At 40.9% G+C, this 19,286-nt stretch overlaps 1 protein-coding gene across 2 annotated transcripts in view; it reads right to left on the reverse strand.

The window, feature by feature from the left end:
- The window catches only part of zfpm1 (zinc finger protein, FOG family member 1), a 221,046-nt gene extending 207,021 nt beyond the window's left edge, over positions 1 to 14,025 (reverse strand). For both annotated transcript variants that reach the window (XM_062035962.1, XM_062035961.1), the window contains exons 1-2: positions 13,808 to 14,025; positions 13,603 to 13,747 (exon numbers count right to left, since the gene is read on the reverse strand). In XM_062035962.1, the coding sequence (XP_061891946.1) occupies positions 13,603 to 13,747; positions 13,808 to 13,960 (298 nt within the window). In that variant the 5' untranslated portion in view covers positions 13,961 to 14,025. The remainder of the gene's footprint in view (positions 1 to 13,602; positions 13,748 to 13,807) is intronic.
- Between the last annotated feature and the right edge of the window lie 5,261 nt (positions 14,026 to 19,286).

Raw genomic sequence — 19,286 nt, forward strand, 5'->3', positions numbered from 1 at the left:
AAATTCCACAGTATTCTGGACATCTGTGTTGGTGAATCTTTTGCGATTTGTTTAATGAACAATGGAGACTGCAAAGAAGAAAGCTGTAGGTGGGATCGGTGTATTACCGGCTAGCTGCAGCAACACAACCAGGAGGACTTTGACTTGGATAGCAGACACGCTATCCGACGCTAGCCGCCGACCGCATCGATGATCGGGTGAAGTCCTTTGTCGCGCCGTCGATCGCTGGAACGCAGGTGAGCACGGGTGTTGATGAGCAGATGAGGGCTGGCTGGCGTAGGTGGAGCGCTAATGTTTTTATCATAGCTCTGACGAGGTCCCGTGGCTAAGTTAGCTTCAATGGCGTCATTAGCAACAGCATTGCTAGGCTTCGACAGGCAGCACAGCATTAACCGTGTAGTTACAGGTCCAGTGTTTGGTTCGGTGTCTCCTGATAGTAGTATTGTTGATTTTCTGTCTATCCTTCCAGTCAGGGGCTTATTTCTTTTGTTTCTATCTGCATTTAAGCACGATGCTATCACGTTAGCTCCGTAGCTAAAGTGCTTCACCGATGTATTGTCGTGGAGATAAAAGTCACTGTGAATGTCCATTTCGCGTTCTCGACTCTCATTTTCAAGAGGATATAGTATCCGAGGTGGTTTAAAATACAAATCCGTGATCCACAATAGAAAAAGGAGAAAGTGTGGAATCCAATGAGCCCTTTTACCTAAGTTACGGTCAGAGCGAAAAAAGATACGTCCTGCACTGCACTCTAGTCCTTCACTCTTACGTTCCTCATACACGAATCTTTCATCCTCGCTCAAATTAATGGGGTAATCGTCGCTTTCTCGGTCCGAATTGCTCTCGGTGCTGGTGTAAACAATGGGGAAATGTGAGGAGCCCTTCAACCTGTGACGTCACGCTACTTCCGGTACAGGCAAGGCTTTTTTTATCAGCGACCAAAAGTTGCGAACTTTATCGTCGATGTTCTCTACTAAATTCTTTCAACAAAAATATGGCAATATCGCGAAATGATCAAGTATGACACATAGAATGGATCTGCTATCCCCGTTTGAATAAAAAAATGTCATTTCAGTAGGCCTTTAAAAGCTCTATCGTTGGACAAATTTCTATTATTTATATTGTGTATAGTCTATATCGCACAACACTACTTTCTGCCATTATTCACTGTTCTATGTATAGTAGGCATTTTCAATCTAAGAAGTTTCTGTGGCTTTAGAGTGTATTTTTAATGTTTAAGATAACTTCTGTGCACACATGCCAAAAAGCTGACTATAGGTTTTACTGGCGCAAAGTGATCAGCATATAATAATTGTCACCCGTATTAGTGGGGGTCTTGTCATAACAGTTAAGACGTGTGTGTACATTTCTTTAATCAGCCCACTTCTGACTGCCCCAAGTCATTCTGAGCAGACCTTAGAAGCGTGTATGTAGTAGCCCCACAGCTGCCACATCAACAAACAGCCCACTTAAACATGGAGCCAATATAGCCAACACTACTACCATACGCTAAAGTTAAAGATTGGTGACATTTAAAACCTTGCAGGTGGACAAACATTTGAGTGTGTGTTCATCTATCGATCAGAGAGCAAATTGAAGGACTGTTGGGATTCGTGGGTTGCTCAGGTCAAACATCCACTGCGTCCTTTATATCAGCTGTGATCTAAGTCCTCACAAAGCTCCCTGGGAAGAGCTGGCGGAGTTGTAATTACTGCTTGAGCAAATAGTTTGGATGTAGATTAGGCTACTGTTAGTAAGACAATGTTTTCTTTCCTCCCTCATTAGTGAAGCTGTCAGTACCAAGGTCAGGGGTGAAAACGTTTACAACAGCATGCATTTGGGGGACCATAATTCAACATGCCTTCCCCTAGGTAAATAGCAGGAAAGGGTAATAACTCATCTGCACACCCAGCACAAATGGTGTTTCCTCTGTAAACCTGCCAACTTCCCCCTTTAGTATATTTGACCATAGGTGCACGTGCCCACACACACATGCTGTGCTCAGATAGACATTAAGCAAACATATACTGTACATACAGCATTAATGACTCAATTGTAAAACTGCTAGAAACAGTTAAAAGGCTTTAATATAAAATTACACAAGTGTTCCAATGGATAAGGGATGAAAAATACAACATTATTTATACACTCCAATATAAACAATGGGGAAAACAAGTAATAATCCTCTCCTTTTTTTGTTGGTTTACCCCTTTGCAAAGATATGAACAGTCCAGAATTGTCATGTTAGGTTTAGAGAGAGACTAAACGTGGAAATAAAAACAGAATTCAATAAAGGCTATAAAATAAGTTTTATTTGATTGAGGGTAGTATTTGATCTGTGTAACATCAAGATTATTTGATTCAAGCAAAACATGACTTCGTACTTTGGTGGAGAACCGCTTTGTTAGCAAGCTCAGGGATCAGACATTTATTGTCATTAGTCATTAGAGTTGCCACTGATCTCACACAGAAGCAGTTTTGGTCTACTCCGCTTTATAAATACTCTCCCAATCATGAAAGTTTCGAGGCTGTTGTTTTCCAACTAAAAGTTCCGTTAAGATGTTTTCTATGGATTAAGGTCAGGAAAAAGCCTAGGCCACTACAAAATCTTCATACTCTTTCTTTGTAGTCACTCCTTCGTTACTTTAACCATATGTTAAAGTTAGGGGCGGCATAGCTCGGTTAGTAGAGTGGCCGTGCCAGCAACTTGAGGGTTCCAGGTTCAATTCCCGCTTCCGCCATCCTAGTCACTGCCGTTGTGTCCTTGGGCAAGACACTTTACCCACCTGCTCCCAGTGCCACCCACACTGGTTTAAATGTAACTTAGATATTGGGTTTCACTATGTAAAAGCACTTTGAGTCACTAGAGAAAAGCGCTATATAAATATAATTCACTTCACTTGTTTTTGAGTTGTTGTCATGCTGGAAGACCATCCAAGACCCATCTTTAATGTTAAAGGAGAACTGCACTTTTTGGGGGGGAATTTTGACCATCATTCACAATCCCTATGTGAGACAAGAAAACATGTTTTTTTTGTGTGTGTGTGCATTCTAAATTGGAAAATACAGCTAGTACTAGACAGCTAATAATGTAGCTAATGAGTCATTTATTCTGCCTGTGAAGCCCTCTTAAAACATCCAAAAACGTCCAACAATACTCAATTTACAGGTCGTGACCTGCATTTTAACCTAGTATTAGCGATATTGTTATTATAAAAGCTAACACAGAGGAACTACTTTTATTTAGGAAAACAGCGCCTTGATCACAGACAGATAACTACTCCCTCTATTAGCACACTGAGAGCTGCTGCATCGCCTCTGAATTGGGAAAAGTTTGTGCTGGATCATAAATCATGCCTCGCACCTATATAGTAGAAGGTTGTGACCATGAGCCGAAAAGTTGGTCAACTTGGAAATTCAACTTACACCTGAAAACATTGTGAGGAAGAAGTTAAGTTAAAGTTAAAGTACCAATGATTGTCACACACAAACTAGGTGTGGTGAAATTTGTCCTCTGCATTTGACCCATCCCCTTGTTCCACCCCCTGGGAGGTGAGGGGAGCAGTGGGCAGCAGCGGTGCCACGCCCGGGAATCATTTTTGGTGATTTAACCCCCAATTCCAACCCTTGATGCTGAGTGCCAAGCAGGGAGGTAATGGGTCCCATTTTTATAGTCTTTGGTATGACTCTGCCGGGGTTTGAACTCACAACCTACCGATCTCAGGGTGGACACTAGTCTAACCACTAGGCCACTGAGTAGGTAGAAACAGCAATATGCTTGTTTGCTCTAACCTTTTTTAGCTGAAGATTGAGCATTATGATTATTTCATCATCTAAACGGGGAAAACGAGTACTGTGCGGAAATATATAAACATCCCATCAGTCGGCATCCCACTGAAAGCAGATATCATACAGTAAGTGACTATTTTATTATGTTCATAGTTTGTATTTCTTGTTTAACACTTAGCATTAGTGCTACATGATGCTTAGTGTTTCACTGAGCAAAATACGGCAAATATTACATGTTATCATGAATGTGCTTATTACTACAATTAAATTTATACTGACACCGTTTATATAAAACGTTGGGAGGTTTTAAAAGGGCTTTATAGACAGGATAGATCAAATCCCCATTACCTGCATTGTTAGCTGACTCTTGCTATTGTTCATCTACGATTTAGAATGTATTAAAAAGAGTAAGACTTTGGTCTTACACAGTGATTGTAAATGATAGGCAAAAAAAAAATATATATATATATATATATATATATATATATATATATATATATATATATATATATATATATATATATATATATATATATATATATATATATATATATATATATGTAGTAGGGATGAGGCCAATTTTGGTCTTATTTATCCACATCAAACTCTCCAAAGCCTTGTCTGAGTCATTCAGGTGTTATTAGCAAGCTTCAGACCGGCCTCTATATGTATCTTATTGTGCAAGGGAAGGTTTTGGGCACTGCAGGATCTCAATCCATTGCAGCAAAGTGTCCTACCATGGTTTTTCCGTGGTCGCTATGGTCCCAGCTCCCTTGAGATCCTAAATAAGCAAGTAATTCGAGACACCTTTCTTGGGATCATCCTTAACCCACAAGGCCTAGCATGGCCCTCAAGAGCAAGGGCGACTGACATTTTTCTTGTATTGCAGATGGTCTTATAGCCCATTTAAGTCTCTTTTTTTTTCACCAAATGTGTTGCATGTCTGCGTTCTGGTGCCTCCTGCTGGCGTTGTGTCTCTTCTGTGTCTTTTCTGTTTTCTTTCGGTTGCCATGGTTCCCAGGGGAAGGCAGGTGTGAGAGCACACCTGTTTTCAATAACCCTCTGCCTATTGAGTCTGATCTCCAGACATTTTGGTGCAAAATATTTCCACGCTGTTCCTACATCTTACACCACGCCAACTCAGCTCGCGTCAAGTCCTCCTGCTAGTTGAGTTTATTTTTTTGACTTTTCTATTCTGTATGTTTTGTATTTTGAGTGCTCAGTCCTTGTGGTCTACTTGTATTACTTACTTGTTTTCTTTGTGCTTTTTCGTATCACTGGCTGTTTCCTGCCATCGGCATTGTCTTTTGTTTTACCCCCCTCCTAGTCTAGCATAGTGTACAGGCTTTTATGATCCTGGCCCTTCCGAACTGGATCATCATCTTTTGTTATTATTCGATTTTTGGTGAAATTAAATAGACCCTTTTTGTATAGTCGCCTCTCTGTTATTTTTGGGATTCTCCTCTGGGGTAAAAAGCATAACAAATTTGGTCGTACCATTTACCAAAATTACTTTCCTAAAGGCACACGACACGTGTGCGCTTCATCAGCACATAACCAGTTTGTACTAGGGTTGTACGGTATTAGTATGGTACCGCGATACTAATGAATAATTTTCTGTACTATACCGCCTCGGAAAAATACCGGTCCACCACCCCCCCACGCCCCCGTTGTCGTCACGTTGTGTCATTGCTAGTTAACGAGCAGACGAGCATGTTCGGCAGTGCACCATCACAGAGTTCTTACAAGCAGACACAGTGTGTAGACAGAAAAGAGAGAACGGGCGCAATTTGGCTTAAAAATTAACAATAAAGGTGAAGTTGTAACACTGAAATGCCCACCAGAAGAGGTGCTTTAAGACATGGCTAGCTAGCTAGCGGCTAAAGTCCAGCCCCAGTCTGCAGTGTTCTAGCTACTTCTAAATCACTAATCCTCGCCTCCATAGCGACAAATAAAGTAAGTTTCCTACAAGTATCATCCCTGTAGGATGAGGATTAGCTAAATATGCTTCACTACACACCGTAGCTCACCGGTGTCAAAACGTAAACAAGCGCCATTGGTGAATCTACACCTAACATCCACTGTACGATACCAAGTACAGGAATGTATTTAGTCGATACTATTATGATTACGTCGATATTTTTTGGCATCACAACATCTTCTTTCGTTTTTGTTTTATTTATATTATGTTTATAAACTCAGGAAATATGTCCCTGGACACATGAGGACTTTGAATATGATCAATGTATGATCCTGTTACGACTTAGAATCGGATTGATACCCAAATTTGTGGTATCATCCAAAGCTAATGTAAAGTATCAAACAGCAGAAGAATAAGTGATTATTACATTTTAACAGAAGTGTAGATAGAACATGTTAAAAGAGAAAGTAAGCAGATATTAACAGTAAATGAACAAGTAGATTAATAATTTATTTTCTACCACTTGTCCTTAATAATTTTGACAAAATAATAAAATTGGAAAATGACAATATGATACTGCATACGTCAGCAGCTAAATTAGGAGTCTTTGTTTGCTTACTTACTAATAAAAGACAAGTTGTCTTGTATGTTCACAATTTTATTTAAGGACAAACTTGCAATAAGAAACATGTTTAACGTACCCTAAGATTTTTTGTTAAAATAAAGCCCATAATGCAATTTGTTGTGATCCCCTTTATTTAGAAAAGTATCGAAATAATTTTGGTACCGGTACCAAAATATTGCTATCAGGAAAACACTAGTCTGTAGGGGTCAAAATGATCGCTGGTAGGGGATGAAGTACCCTTTTCCTTCACTCTAAGTCCACAACTGTGGCCAACTTGTGCAACACTGTAGTATTTTGTCAAACCCCACAGTGCAAAACGAATGTGCATGCCTTTTTTTAGGTTGCTACTGACTCAGTCATATGCAGCACTCTAGCAAGAGCTATCTGATCAGGAGAATTCATAGCGTCCAACACCGAATCGCACACCATCTAGCTTCTTTAATATCTGCCAGTGGAATCAAACCAAATGCGAGGCATCCTGCTGATGCAGCAAATTTCCTCATACCCCCACCCTAACGCCACAAACAGGCTCCACCCCCTCACTTCATACTTTTTCACTTATGATTTCAATATGGAAAAGCGAATTAAAAAGGAAAACTCACCAGATAATCGGGCCTGGAACACAAGAATCCCCAACATGTCAGCTAGAATGAGTAATAAATGTTATTCACTTATTTAAAGTAATTAACTTGTTAGGAGCTGCTGCGAAAGAAAGGGGATGAGAGGAGACGGAGGTTTGATTGTTTGAGTGACTGAGAAAGGACTGAGGGAGAAAAGAAGTGCATTCACACCTATCATCTAATTATACAACAACATTAATCCCATTACGGCTGGAACTGATTGCCGTGGTCTAGACCCTGGTTGCTCCTGCAGAGGCCTGTTGTTATTGCGGTGGAGCCTCTGCTCCTGTCTGCTCTGGCCAGATAACAACTTTAATCATGCTTGGCAATCTCTATCTGCACCGGAGATCAGGCCCCGCGGCTTATCGCAAGTTCACATCAAGCTAAAAGCAGAACAAAGAAGAAAAAAAAACACAAGAGAACACACCACCAAGGCTGACTTGTATTTACGGTATGTGTGTGTCTGTGTGTGTGTGTGTGTGAGTGTGTGTGTGTGTGTGTGTATGTGTGTGTGTGCGCGTGTGTGTGTGCGAACACACCACCAAGGCTGTTTTGTACGTGTGTGTGCGTAATTTAGATGTGCTTAACCACTTGAATTAAATTTTGCTGACAAAGAAGTAATTAATTTCTCAATGACACATCCATGAAACAATAACATGACCAAGCATTGACAGTAATACGTCCCTTTCACAAAGCCAAGCCACAAAGTAACTTACACGTTAAAAACCTCATTTGTAAAATCATGACAATACCAGAAAAATACAAGTAGAGCAAAAAAAAAAAGAGACTTCCTTGTCTGTGATCTGCAGGCACCGAGGTCTGCGTTAAGCTGTAGGAAGCTGCATATTATTCACATTGACCTCAGAGCTTCAGCACTGATGTCATAGAAACCAGGTTTTCTCACACAGGTACACACCTTCAATCAGCATTCTGGATCTGTTTGCGGTTTATCTATCTATCATCAGCAGGCCTCCTTATCAATCTCAAACATCTTCAACAGAAGGGCGGGGGCCGGCTGCACTGCCATTAAACACACACCACAACACATTCATCTACCGGCTTTGTATTCCGCCTTCCACCCCCAACTATGTCCACTCCTCTGCATCTCGTCTCTTTTATCACCGCGCTCTGCCTTTCTCCTCTATAGTTATCTGGAGATACACCCCCAACCAATCGCAAACAAAACTAATGACAACACCGCAAGAATGCTGGAAGAATGGCATGCAACAGCTAGATGTAATTAAAATGTGACCTCCAATCTCCATCTTTCCTTCTATCTACTCTACCTCCCATCTATTTCTCTCTCTTCTGCTTGCTGTTATCAGCAGCAACGATCACTGCTGTGTTTAATCAAGTCTCCCATCTCAACTGCCAAAATATAAGCCTATAGGGATCGAGCCATCCAATGGGCTGCCTGCCTGACTCCCTCCCGCCTTCCCTTGTCTATCTCTTCATCAAGGAGAGCAGTCTTATCAGGCTGAAAGATCTCAAACTGCAAGGGAGGATGACGCACAAAAAAGGCACAGACAAATATCTTGCTGCTTCACAAACACCCTCTTCTTTATTGGCCTCTAGAATCCCTGAAACCTAATTCACTATTAGGGATTGTACAAGTTCTCCTATAATGCACCATTGTTGGGCGATTGTTGACAGTTTGGAGGTTCTGACGAAAGTCACTTCTAGTTGGAGTGCAACCGAACACACATGAGTGCACCACATGTTGAGCTTACTGAGCAATGAGAACACAGGACAACAAATTATGATACTTGAGTTTGCTTGAACCCAATTAACTGTAGAGGCGCTGTTTAAAAACACTGTTATGTTCTTTACAAACAAACAAGTGTAAAAATAAATTAGAATGTATTTATAATATCCATTTACTATACCGCTAGTATACTTCTCCATATCTATACTGCCTAATTAGGGTGCCGGGTGAGCTGAAGCCTATCCCAGCTGACTTTGGTCAAGTGCTGGAGTGGTCACCAGTTAACCACAGGACACATACAGTACAGGTCAAAGGTTTGGACACACCTTCTCATTCAATGCGTTTTCTTTATTTTCATGACTATTTACATTGTAGATTGTCACTGAAGGCATCAAAACTATGAATGAACACACATGGAGTTATGTACTCAACAAAAAAAAGGTGAAATAACTGAAAACAAGTTTTATATTCTAGTTTCTTCAAAATAGCCACCCTTTGCTCTGATTACTTTTCTGCACACTCTTGGCATTCTCTCGATGAGCTTCACGAGGTAGTCACCTGAAATGGTTTTCACTTCACAGGTGTGCTTGAAGCTCATCGAGAGTATGCCAAGAGTGTGCAAAGCAGTAATCAGAGCAAAGGGTGGCTATTTTGAAGAAACTAAAATATAAAACATGTTTTCAGTTATGTCACCTTTTTTGTTAAGTACATAACTCAACATGTGTTCATTCATACTTTTGATACATTCAGTGACAATCTACAATGTAAAAAGTCATGAAAATAAAGAAAACGCGCTGAATGAGGAGAAAGTGTGTCCAAACTTTTGGCCTGTACTGTATATACCTGTATAGTACAGAACAACTATTTAGACTCACAATCCCATCTATTGGAAATAGGGGTGCTCAAAAAAATAAATTCACATCAAAATCCTGATTTTTTATTTAATCCAATTCTAAATCTATTAATATTTTTTGGGAATCGATTTAGAAATGTTTTTATGATACATTTTTTGATTAAAACATTAAACAACTATTATTGATATTATCATTATAGATACTGTTTGCTTTGATACAATTTTGTTTTGTTCTTTTTTTTATTGTATTTATTAAGTATATTGTATTTGTATGTCTTCTCAGTTGCTTTGTGAATTTCTAAAATGTATTTTTAAAGTATTGTAAAGCTGGGTTTGGATTGGAGTTGGGGTTGCTCTATTTTCTTGTTTTAAATTGATTTACATTCTGTAATTTTTGTAAATAAAGTTTGAAAATTATTAAACAGACAGTTTTTAGGCTAACACTATGCGTATTGGTCGTACGTCATCAGCAGCCAAGAGGAGCTTTTGTAACCTGTACCATGTTTTCAAAAAGGTTTTATCCATCCATGTTACATGTTAAAAATGTGCTGTCTTTTGTGGGGGAGCAATAATTAAAATAATTTAAATTATTTTAAATAGCAGACATTGATTTGAGATCTATGTATTTAAATGTAAGAGCTCTGTCACAGAACCAATTAATAAGCTTGTAAGTTGAGGTACTACTGTACTTATTTAGTGGTAACAGCCCACACCTCTGCTAGAGTCAGACCCCCTTCATAACCCAGATGAACAAAGTCCTTATCACTCCTCACTCTTTCCTATCAAAATGTCTACCAAACCACAAGAGAGTCACGGGGCCGAGAGCCTGGCTAGCCTCGACTACATCTAGGCCTGGTGCACTGGGAAGCACGGTGGACCAGAAGCACTGATAAAAGATGGCCATGACACCCCTGAGACCCACACATGTGCTCTCTCTGTCTTATTGTCTAGCCAGGGTTTATCAACTGATGGGTCTGTAGGCTGCCAATGAACTTGTAAACTACATGGTCATGTAAAAACAGTAAGTTATTGATGTCACTTTTCCGTAGCAACTGAGTGGAAACGAGCAAATGTCAAAATGGCAGAGACTTAAGTTGAGAAACTTTAAGCTCTTTATCCTTTTACTAAAAAAGGACAATATATCACATTAGTTTGTGTTCTTTTGTGGTTGCTATGCCTAAATATAATTATGAAAACCTGGTTGTGCAAATAAACTAGCGTTGTGTTAAGTCCTAGTATTAAATATTGTGATTGTTCGTCCAATCGACCGTATTTTCATTTTCAATTTTCATAACAGAAACTAAAAGGGAACAGGGGTTAGAGCGTTTGCCTCACAATACGAAGGCCCTGGGTTCGATCTGTGTGGAGTTTGCATGTTCTCCCCGTGACTGCGTGGGTTCGCTCCGGGTACTCCAGATTCCTCCCACCTCCAAAGACATGCACCTGGGGATAGGTTGATTGGCAACACTAAGTTGGCCCTAGTGTGTGAATGTGAGTGTGAATGTTGTCTGTGTACCCCGCCTACCGCCCGAATGCAGCTGAGATAGGCTCCCCCGCGACCCCGAAAGGGACAAGCGGTATAAAATTGATGGATGGAAGGATTATTAGTGTTCGTTAAACGGATTCTCCTTCCATCAACCTGACCCAAAGGTTCAACTTTGTCTAGTCCTCCAGTAGCTACAGTATATAAGCTATTTATAGCTGTTTATCCAAAGCATGGGACAGGCCCAGATAGACACTTTTGGCACAAGGATCATGTTTTTCACTGCACAATGTTACAGATCATTATGTTCTGTTTGAGGAATGAAGCCATGCTGTTTTGAATGGAAGGTGGAATCTTAGTGGAGAAAAGATAGTTTGCACCGCACTGCTTACACCAGTGTTTATCAACCTTTTCTGAGCCAAGGCACATTTTATTCATTGAAAAAATCCAGAGGCCCACCACCAGCAGAAAAATTCAACTCAGCAGCCGATATTGATCATTAAAAAGTTGTTGTTGGATATGAATTCAAATCATAACCAACCATGCATCACTATAGTTATTGTCTCAGTCTGTCACGACCTGTCACATCAGGCCAAGACTTATTTTGAGTTTTTTGGTGTTTTCCTGTGTGTAGTGTTTTAGTTCTTGTCTTGCACTCTTATTTTGGTGGCTTTTCCTGTTTTGTTGGTATTTTCCTGTAGCACTATTCCTCGCACCTGCTTTGTTTTCCCAATCAAGACTATTTAAGTTGTGCGGACGCTATCCTTCTTCGTGTGGACATTGTTGAATATCATGTCATGTACAGATGTACTTTGTGGACGCCGTCTGCTCCACACGCTGTAAGTCTTTGCTGTCGTCCAGCATTCTGTTTTTGTTCACTTTACAGCCAGTTCAGTTTTAGTTTCGTTTTGCATAGCCATCCCTAATCCTCAATGCCTTTTCTTAGCGACACTCGCCTTTTTTTTTTTTTTGGTTTAAGCATTAGATACCTTTTTACCTGCACACTGCCTCCCGCTGTCGTCTGCATATCGCGGACCAAACCATGTTCCCGACATCTACAAAGCAATTAGCTACCTGCTGCCACCTACTGATATGGAAGAGTACTACACGGTTACTCTGCCGAGCTCTAGATAGCACAGACACTCAACAACGACACATTATTTGCGGATTATAATTACTGGTTTGCAAAAAATATTTTTAACCCAATTAGGTGAAATTACATAATCTCCCACGGCACACCAGACTGAATTTCACGGCACGCTCGTGTGCTGCTAACCTGACTCTCGCCAGATCCTTGTAGTTCGCTGAGCTCCACACAAGGATCTGGGACTTTTAAATAGGAGATGTATTTCAGAAGGCGCCCTGTGCCGCCATTGTTGTAAAAAAAATCATTGTATGTGATTGGATAAACCACTTGTCCGTTATTTTGAATGACATGCTACTTCAACCACTCACATCCAAATCAACCCTAGACGCTGATGAGAGCGACGCTGGGAAATCCAAAACAGAACAGCCAACACATTGGATAACGACAGAGCAAAAAGTTAAGAGAACTTTTACTAAAACAACGCAGCAATGTCAGTAGACGATCGATGTCGCAAAACAGTTTCAATAGCAGAATCAATGTCAGCACACGACTCCTCGCTCCATACCGCCATTGTTGTTTGAATCAAACAGTCGCTTCGGCGCTATGTCACAGCTATGAAATCCCGCCTGGCGATCCTGATTGGTTTATTATTTTTTGCTATCTTGAAGGAGTTTGCAATGCTCTCGAGCCCAGATCCTTGTGTGGAGCTCAGCGAACTACAAGGATCTGGCGAGAGTCAGGTTAGGAAAAACACTGGCTTACACATTCTAATAAATTGATGTGCTGGTGAAAGATTGTGCATTGTTTCATAAAGGCTAAATGTTACTTTTTAATCATTCAAACAGAAGGCATCAGGGATACAGAAAGCAATCGAACTCTAATATTCTTTACTGGGTTAAATAAATAAATGTACTAAAATATTTACTTGTAAGTAGCTATCAGGAGGAACTATCAGCCAATCTGATGCCCCATCTCTGGGAAAACAAAGACAAGTGAAAAGCCAGAGGAGAATGCACCAGCAGCCTTGGCCTCAGAAAGAAAACAAATATAAAAAGATCCAATTTTAATCTTTATCAAGGCTCACATCGGATCGCAGCTTTTATCTTTGTTCACATCTGCTTTCTCAGAGAACACTGACGTTCACAACAGAATTAAACAGGAAGTCTCGGCTACAGTTTCAGCTGCCAATGGAATGGACACGCAAGTCTTTTGATGAGAATTTTTGTTTTGTTTTCTTTAACCTTGGCAGAAAGACTAAGGGAGTGGCGCTAAAACAACTTATTAGAAAAAGTCCGCAGATAAAAATTAGACATCTGTGACAGATTACCAGGTTGTGTCTTTAGGCTGATATATCATCTCGTTAAAAAAAAAAAAAAAAGTGCAATAAACGTATGCTACTGTAGAAAACGTCACGCGTTATAGTTGGACTTTGTCCGACTTGTGAACTTTTTTTTTTTTTTGGATGAAGTGCGATCTGCGCATATAACTTTTGAGTCCATAAAGAAGAAACATGACTTACGCTTTATCTGCCGGGGTTTGCTCTGCTTCCTCCGGGACATGGTGACTCTTCCTGGGACCAGGAGCCCCGTCGGGTGGACCAGCGTCTTAAAGTCTTCTCGGGTTCTGCTTGATTCGGTTCTATTGCTGGTGGCTGGGTTCCGAGACTAAAAAACAATCTTCATGACCCGCCTGCACTTCGAGATCTCCAGTCGACAGCGTCCTACCTGTGGCTCAGTCCCTTCCTCGGCTGTCCTGCTTCCACCTCGCCTCCGCTTGGCCGCTAACGTTAAGTCCTCGTGATTCCGCGGGTATATCGTGTATATCAACACTTCTAAATCCTTTAATGTTGATTTCCCGTTCGAGTGTCGTCCACTCATTGGCCGCCTGCACCGTCTCTCGGGCTGGCAGCCGCTGTGTCCAACATCCGCACAAAACAGTCCAGGCTGGGTACTACCAAGCATACTTCTTCGGACCCGCCTCTTTTGTGACGTCACACGTCGCACTTTACTCCTATTGGTTGCAATTTCTCAACCATAATACATTTCAAATAGAACACATTCATTTAGAACGGCTTATAATAGAAGCCGTAATAATAATCACGATTATCTTGATTGATGTCGTAATCACGGTTATTACACAATTATGCATTAATTTGAAAACATGAGTATTTATTGTACCACCAAAACTTTAAATATAGTTGAAAAAAACGGATATAAATTAGTAATGAATAAACCACATCAAGTAAAATAATAATAGTAATAATAACAATACATTTAAATAACAATATCCATCCATCCATCCATTCATTTACAAACCCCGTTTCCATATGAGTTGGGAAGTTGTGTTAGATGTAAATATAAACGAAATACAATGATTTGCAAATCATTTTCAACCCATATTCAGTTGAATATGCAACAAAGACAACATATTTGATGTTCAAACTGATAAACTTTTTTTTTTTTTGCAAATAATCATTAACTTTGGAATTTGATGCCAGCAACACGTGACAAAGAAGTTGGGAAAGGTGGCAATAAATACTGATAAAGTTGAGGAATGCTCATCAAACACTTATTTGGAACATCTCACAGGTGAACAGGCCAATTGGAAACAGGTGGGTGCCATGATTGGGTATAAAAGTAGATTCCATGAAATGCTCAGTGATTCACAAACAAGGATGGGGCGAGGGTCACCACTTTGTCAACAAATGTGTGAGCAAATTGTTGAACAGTTTAAGAAAAACCTTTCTCAACCAGCTATTGCAAGGAATTTAGGGATTTCACCATCTACGGTCCGTAATATCATCAAAGGGTTCAGAGAATCTGGAGAAATCACTTCACGTAAGCAGTTAAGCCCGTGACCTTTGATCCCTCAGGCTGTACTGCATCAACAAGCGACATCAGTGTGTAAAGGATATCACCACATTGGCTCAGGAACACTTCAGAAACCCACTGTCAGTAACTACAGTTGGTCGCTACATCTCTAAGTGCAAGTTAAAACTCTCCTATGCAAGGCGAAAACCGTTTATCAACAACACCCAGAAACGCCGTCGGCTTCGCTGGGCCTGAGCTCATCTAAGATGGACTGATACAAAGTGGAAAAGTGTTCTGTAGGCTGACGAGTCCACATTTCAAATTGTTTTTGGAAACTGTGGACGTTGTGTCCTCCGGACCAAAGAGGAAAAGAACCATCTGGATTGTTATAGGCGCAAAGTTGAAAAGCCAGCATCTGTGATGGTATGGGGGTGTATTAGTGCCCAAGACATGGGTAACTTACACATCTGTGAAGGCGCCATTAATGCTGAAAGGTACATACAGGTTTTGGAGCAACATATGTTGCCATCCAAGCAACGTTACCATGGACGCCCCTCCTTATTTCAGCAAGACAATGCCAAGCCACGTGTTACATCAACGTGGCTTCATAGTAAAAGAGTGCGGGTACTAGACTGGCCTGCCTGTAGTCCAGACCTGTCTCCCATTGAAAATGTGTGGCGCATTATGAAGCCTAAAATACCACAACGGAGACCCCCGGACTGTTGAACAACTTAAGCTGTACATCAAACAAGAATGGGAAATAATTCCACCTGAGAAGCTTAGAAAATGTGTCTCCTCAGTTCCCAAACGTTTACTGAGTGTTGTTAAAAGGAAAGGCCATGTAACACAGTGGTGAACATGCCCTTTCCCAACTACTTTGGCACGTGTTGCAGCCATGAAATTCTAAGTTAGTTATTATTTGCAAAAAATAATATTTTTTTATACATTCTATATAGTAAATGCTGGCAAAAGTTATCTTATTGGAGTTGCTCTATTCTGCCTTAAAAACACCCAAACACCTCCATCAAAGTTGTATATACAAACTGTCAGTATAAATGTATTGGAGTAACAGGTACATTTATAATAACCTTCATTATTTACATATATTGCTAATTTTTAAGCATAAGGCGGCACAAAAAATTCACAAGCACATCACAACGTTCGCTTTTTTCTTTGACAACATCATGTTGGGAACCCGCATGAATATCTTGTCTTTGTTTTGCATTCAATTGAATATGGGTTGAAAAGGATTTGCAAATCATTGTATTCCGTTCATATTTATATCTAACACAATTTCCCAACTCATATGGAAACGGGGTTTGTACTGCAGAGTGTCACTTTGCAATAGCAAAGTCCATCCATCCATCCATTTTCTACCGCTTGTCCCTTTCGGGGTCGCAGGGGGTGCTGCAGCCTATCTCAGCTGCATTCGGGTGGAGGGTGGGGCACACCCTGGACAAGTCGCCTCCTCATCACAGGGCCAACACAGATAGACAGTAAACATTCACACTCACATTCACACACTACAATAATATTCAGTTTTTCCGTTTTTTTTCCCGTCTTTACCTTTTACTTTACTTTACTTTACCACCAGAGAATGTGTGCTTTTTCTGTCAAACAAAATGTGATAAAATGTTTGTTAATTAAATGCAGAAATCCTCGCATTTATTAGTGCAATACATTTTTGGTGAATTTTGACCAGTATTTTATTTATTTTATTTTATTTTTTTATTTTATTTATTTATTTATTTTTAATAATGTCCTGCCCAGCGTCTCGGGCAAATCATATAGCAGATGTAGATGCCCATATCGGCTGTTCAGATTTACTTTACAAAAGAGAAGTGTAGGATACTTCTCTTGTTGCCTTACTTGTATTTTGACTTTATTAAATGTATTTATATTATCATTTGGTGCAGCCGGGCCGGAGCAGGAGGGGATAGAAAGAGAGAAAAAGGAAGACAGAGGGGGGAATTGTGGGGACAAGAGGGGGATTAGACAGAGAGACAAAAACAACAACAGCAAACACAACAACAACAACAGAGCTACATCAGCAAATACGACATGTACAAATATGATGGTAAAAGTAATAGCAAATAAGCAGTTAGCGAAAATTTAAAAAAAAATACAGAAATGACAATGAGCATTATTACACTAAAAATGGAGCAATATGAATACCAATAGAAATAGTGCTATTGATAATAAACAATACCAATACTTTACCTTTATTATCAACAATACAATTGTTCAAATGCAACAATACATATACGTAATGATAACTTGAGATACGAAAGAATGCAGAAAAATGGAGGGGAAGAAAGAGAAGCTGTCAGTACATGGACTATGATGCAGTTTCCTGCGTGGGTTGCTTTCCCGAGATGCAAACGAACTGAAGCAAACATGGCGTGGAGGTAAAAACATGATTTTATTCTACACTATCAAAACTCAAAAAAGGTACAAACAAAAGGCGCTCACAGCGGAGGTAAAAAACTTGACTAGGAAAACAAAAGGCGCGCACAATGGCGGAGAACTATGAACATTAAACAAAAACTTTTCGTGACAAGAAACTGTGAACATGGCATGAATGTGTGATGTCGCCAGGACGAACAACAGAAACAGAAAAGCCTATATAGTGACATGATAAGTGAAAACAGGTGCGTGACTAACTGTGAACAGGTGCGTGACATGACAATGTGAAAACGTGAGACAGGTGTGTGTGAGTCCAAACGTGGAACAGGTGAAACTAATGAGTAACCATGGAAACAAAACAAAACCAGGAAGTGAAACCAGGAACTAAGGAAGTGTCCAAAAAACAAAACAGCACATGGCCAAACAAAAACATGAACACAGACATGACAGAAGCAACCTACATTAACCTTGTAGATTGTTATAGTAACAATAGGTTAAGCTTTGTCAGTGTGCCATGTGTTATACCCAGTTTACCCTAGGGCAACAACGTTAATATATGTTTGATGAAACGTGATTATGTGCATGAGTGTATGTGTGCATATGTACTTGTATATGTACAGTATGTGTATATGTGTGCTTGTACAGTGAATGTATATGTACAGTATGTGTATATGTGTGTACAGCGAATGTATATGTACAGTATGTGTATACAGTATGTGTGTTTGAACAGTGAATGTATATGTACAGGATGTGTATATGTGTGTTTGTACAATGAATGTATATGTACAGTATATGTACAGTGAATGTATATGTGTAGTATGTGTATGTGTGTGTTTGTACAGTGAGTGTATATGTACAGTATGTGTATATGTATGTTTTTACAGTGAATGTATATGTACAGTATGTGTACACAGTATGTTTGTATAATGAATGTGCGTGTGGATGTACGAACTTTGAGTGTGTAAATATGTACTGTATTTATTTGTATATGTATGTGGGAGCGTAGGTACCTATGTATGTCTGTATGTATGTGTGTGAGTATATGTGAATTTGCATGTACAATACATTTGACTACCAGTGTGTGCGGGAGCCAGAGTACGGCCCCAGCCTCCCAGAGAGCCCATCCCACAAACAGTAGGTGTGGTGCCCAGGGAACCAGGGGCCACCGCCCCCACGCAGCCAAGCCGGACAGCGACAGGAACCCCAGAGCCTGGCCCACCGCGCCGCCCACAAGGGCCAGCAGCAGGCCGCAGACAGACGCACCCGGCAGAGGACAAGGCACGAGAAAAGCAGGGGGCAGCCAGACCCCAAGCCAGCGAGAGACCACACCCCACACGGACAGAAAGGCGGGACGCCACGCCCGAGGGGCCCGGAGACCCCCCGCAACCGGACGGGAAGACCGCCCCCGCCCCACCGGCAACAGGGCCCCCACGAGCCCCCCCACCCCCCCGGAGAGCGCGGCGAGGCCAGCCCACGGCCACCCCACCCAAGCCGGCCGCCACAGGACCACCCAGCACGGGGCCACAGGAACCACCCACCCCACCCGCAGGGACCCCAACGATGGAGATGGAACAACCAGCAACCGCCCCGCCGAGTCCCCCCCCTGAGGTAGGGGAATAAATAAATAAAATAAATAAATACATAACAATAATAATAATAATAATAATATTAATAAAATATATTTTAAAAAAAAAGAATAAATAAATAATTAAATCTGTTAATAAAAAAATAAATTAAAAAAAGAATTAAAAGAAGATCACAGACATGCTGACACACAAGGTCGCTACCCCAACAACTGGCCGACTCGCAGCACCTCGGAATACCCTGCAGCACCAAGCTACCACAGTAGACGCAGGGACCAGACCCAGCAGGCCCCAACCAAGACGGGCACCCGGAAGGGATGGACGGTGGGACCCAGGAGCTCCAGACACGCAGTCCGGATGCAGTAGCCTGAGGCGCCGACCCCCACCCGACAGGCAGGCCCAGA

Source organism: Entelurus aequoreus, linkage group LG24 (genome assembly GCF_033978785.1).
Source record: "Entelurus aequoreus isolate RoL-2023_Sb linkage group LG24, RoL_Eaeq_v1.1, whole genome shotgun sequence".
NCBI lineage: Eukaryota > Metazoa > Chordata > Actinopteri > Syngnathiformes > Syngnathidae > Entelurus > Entelurus aequoreus.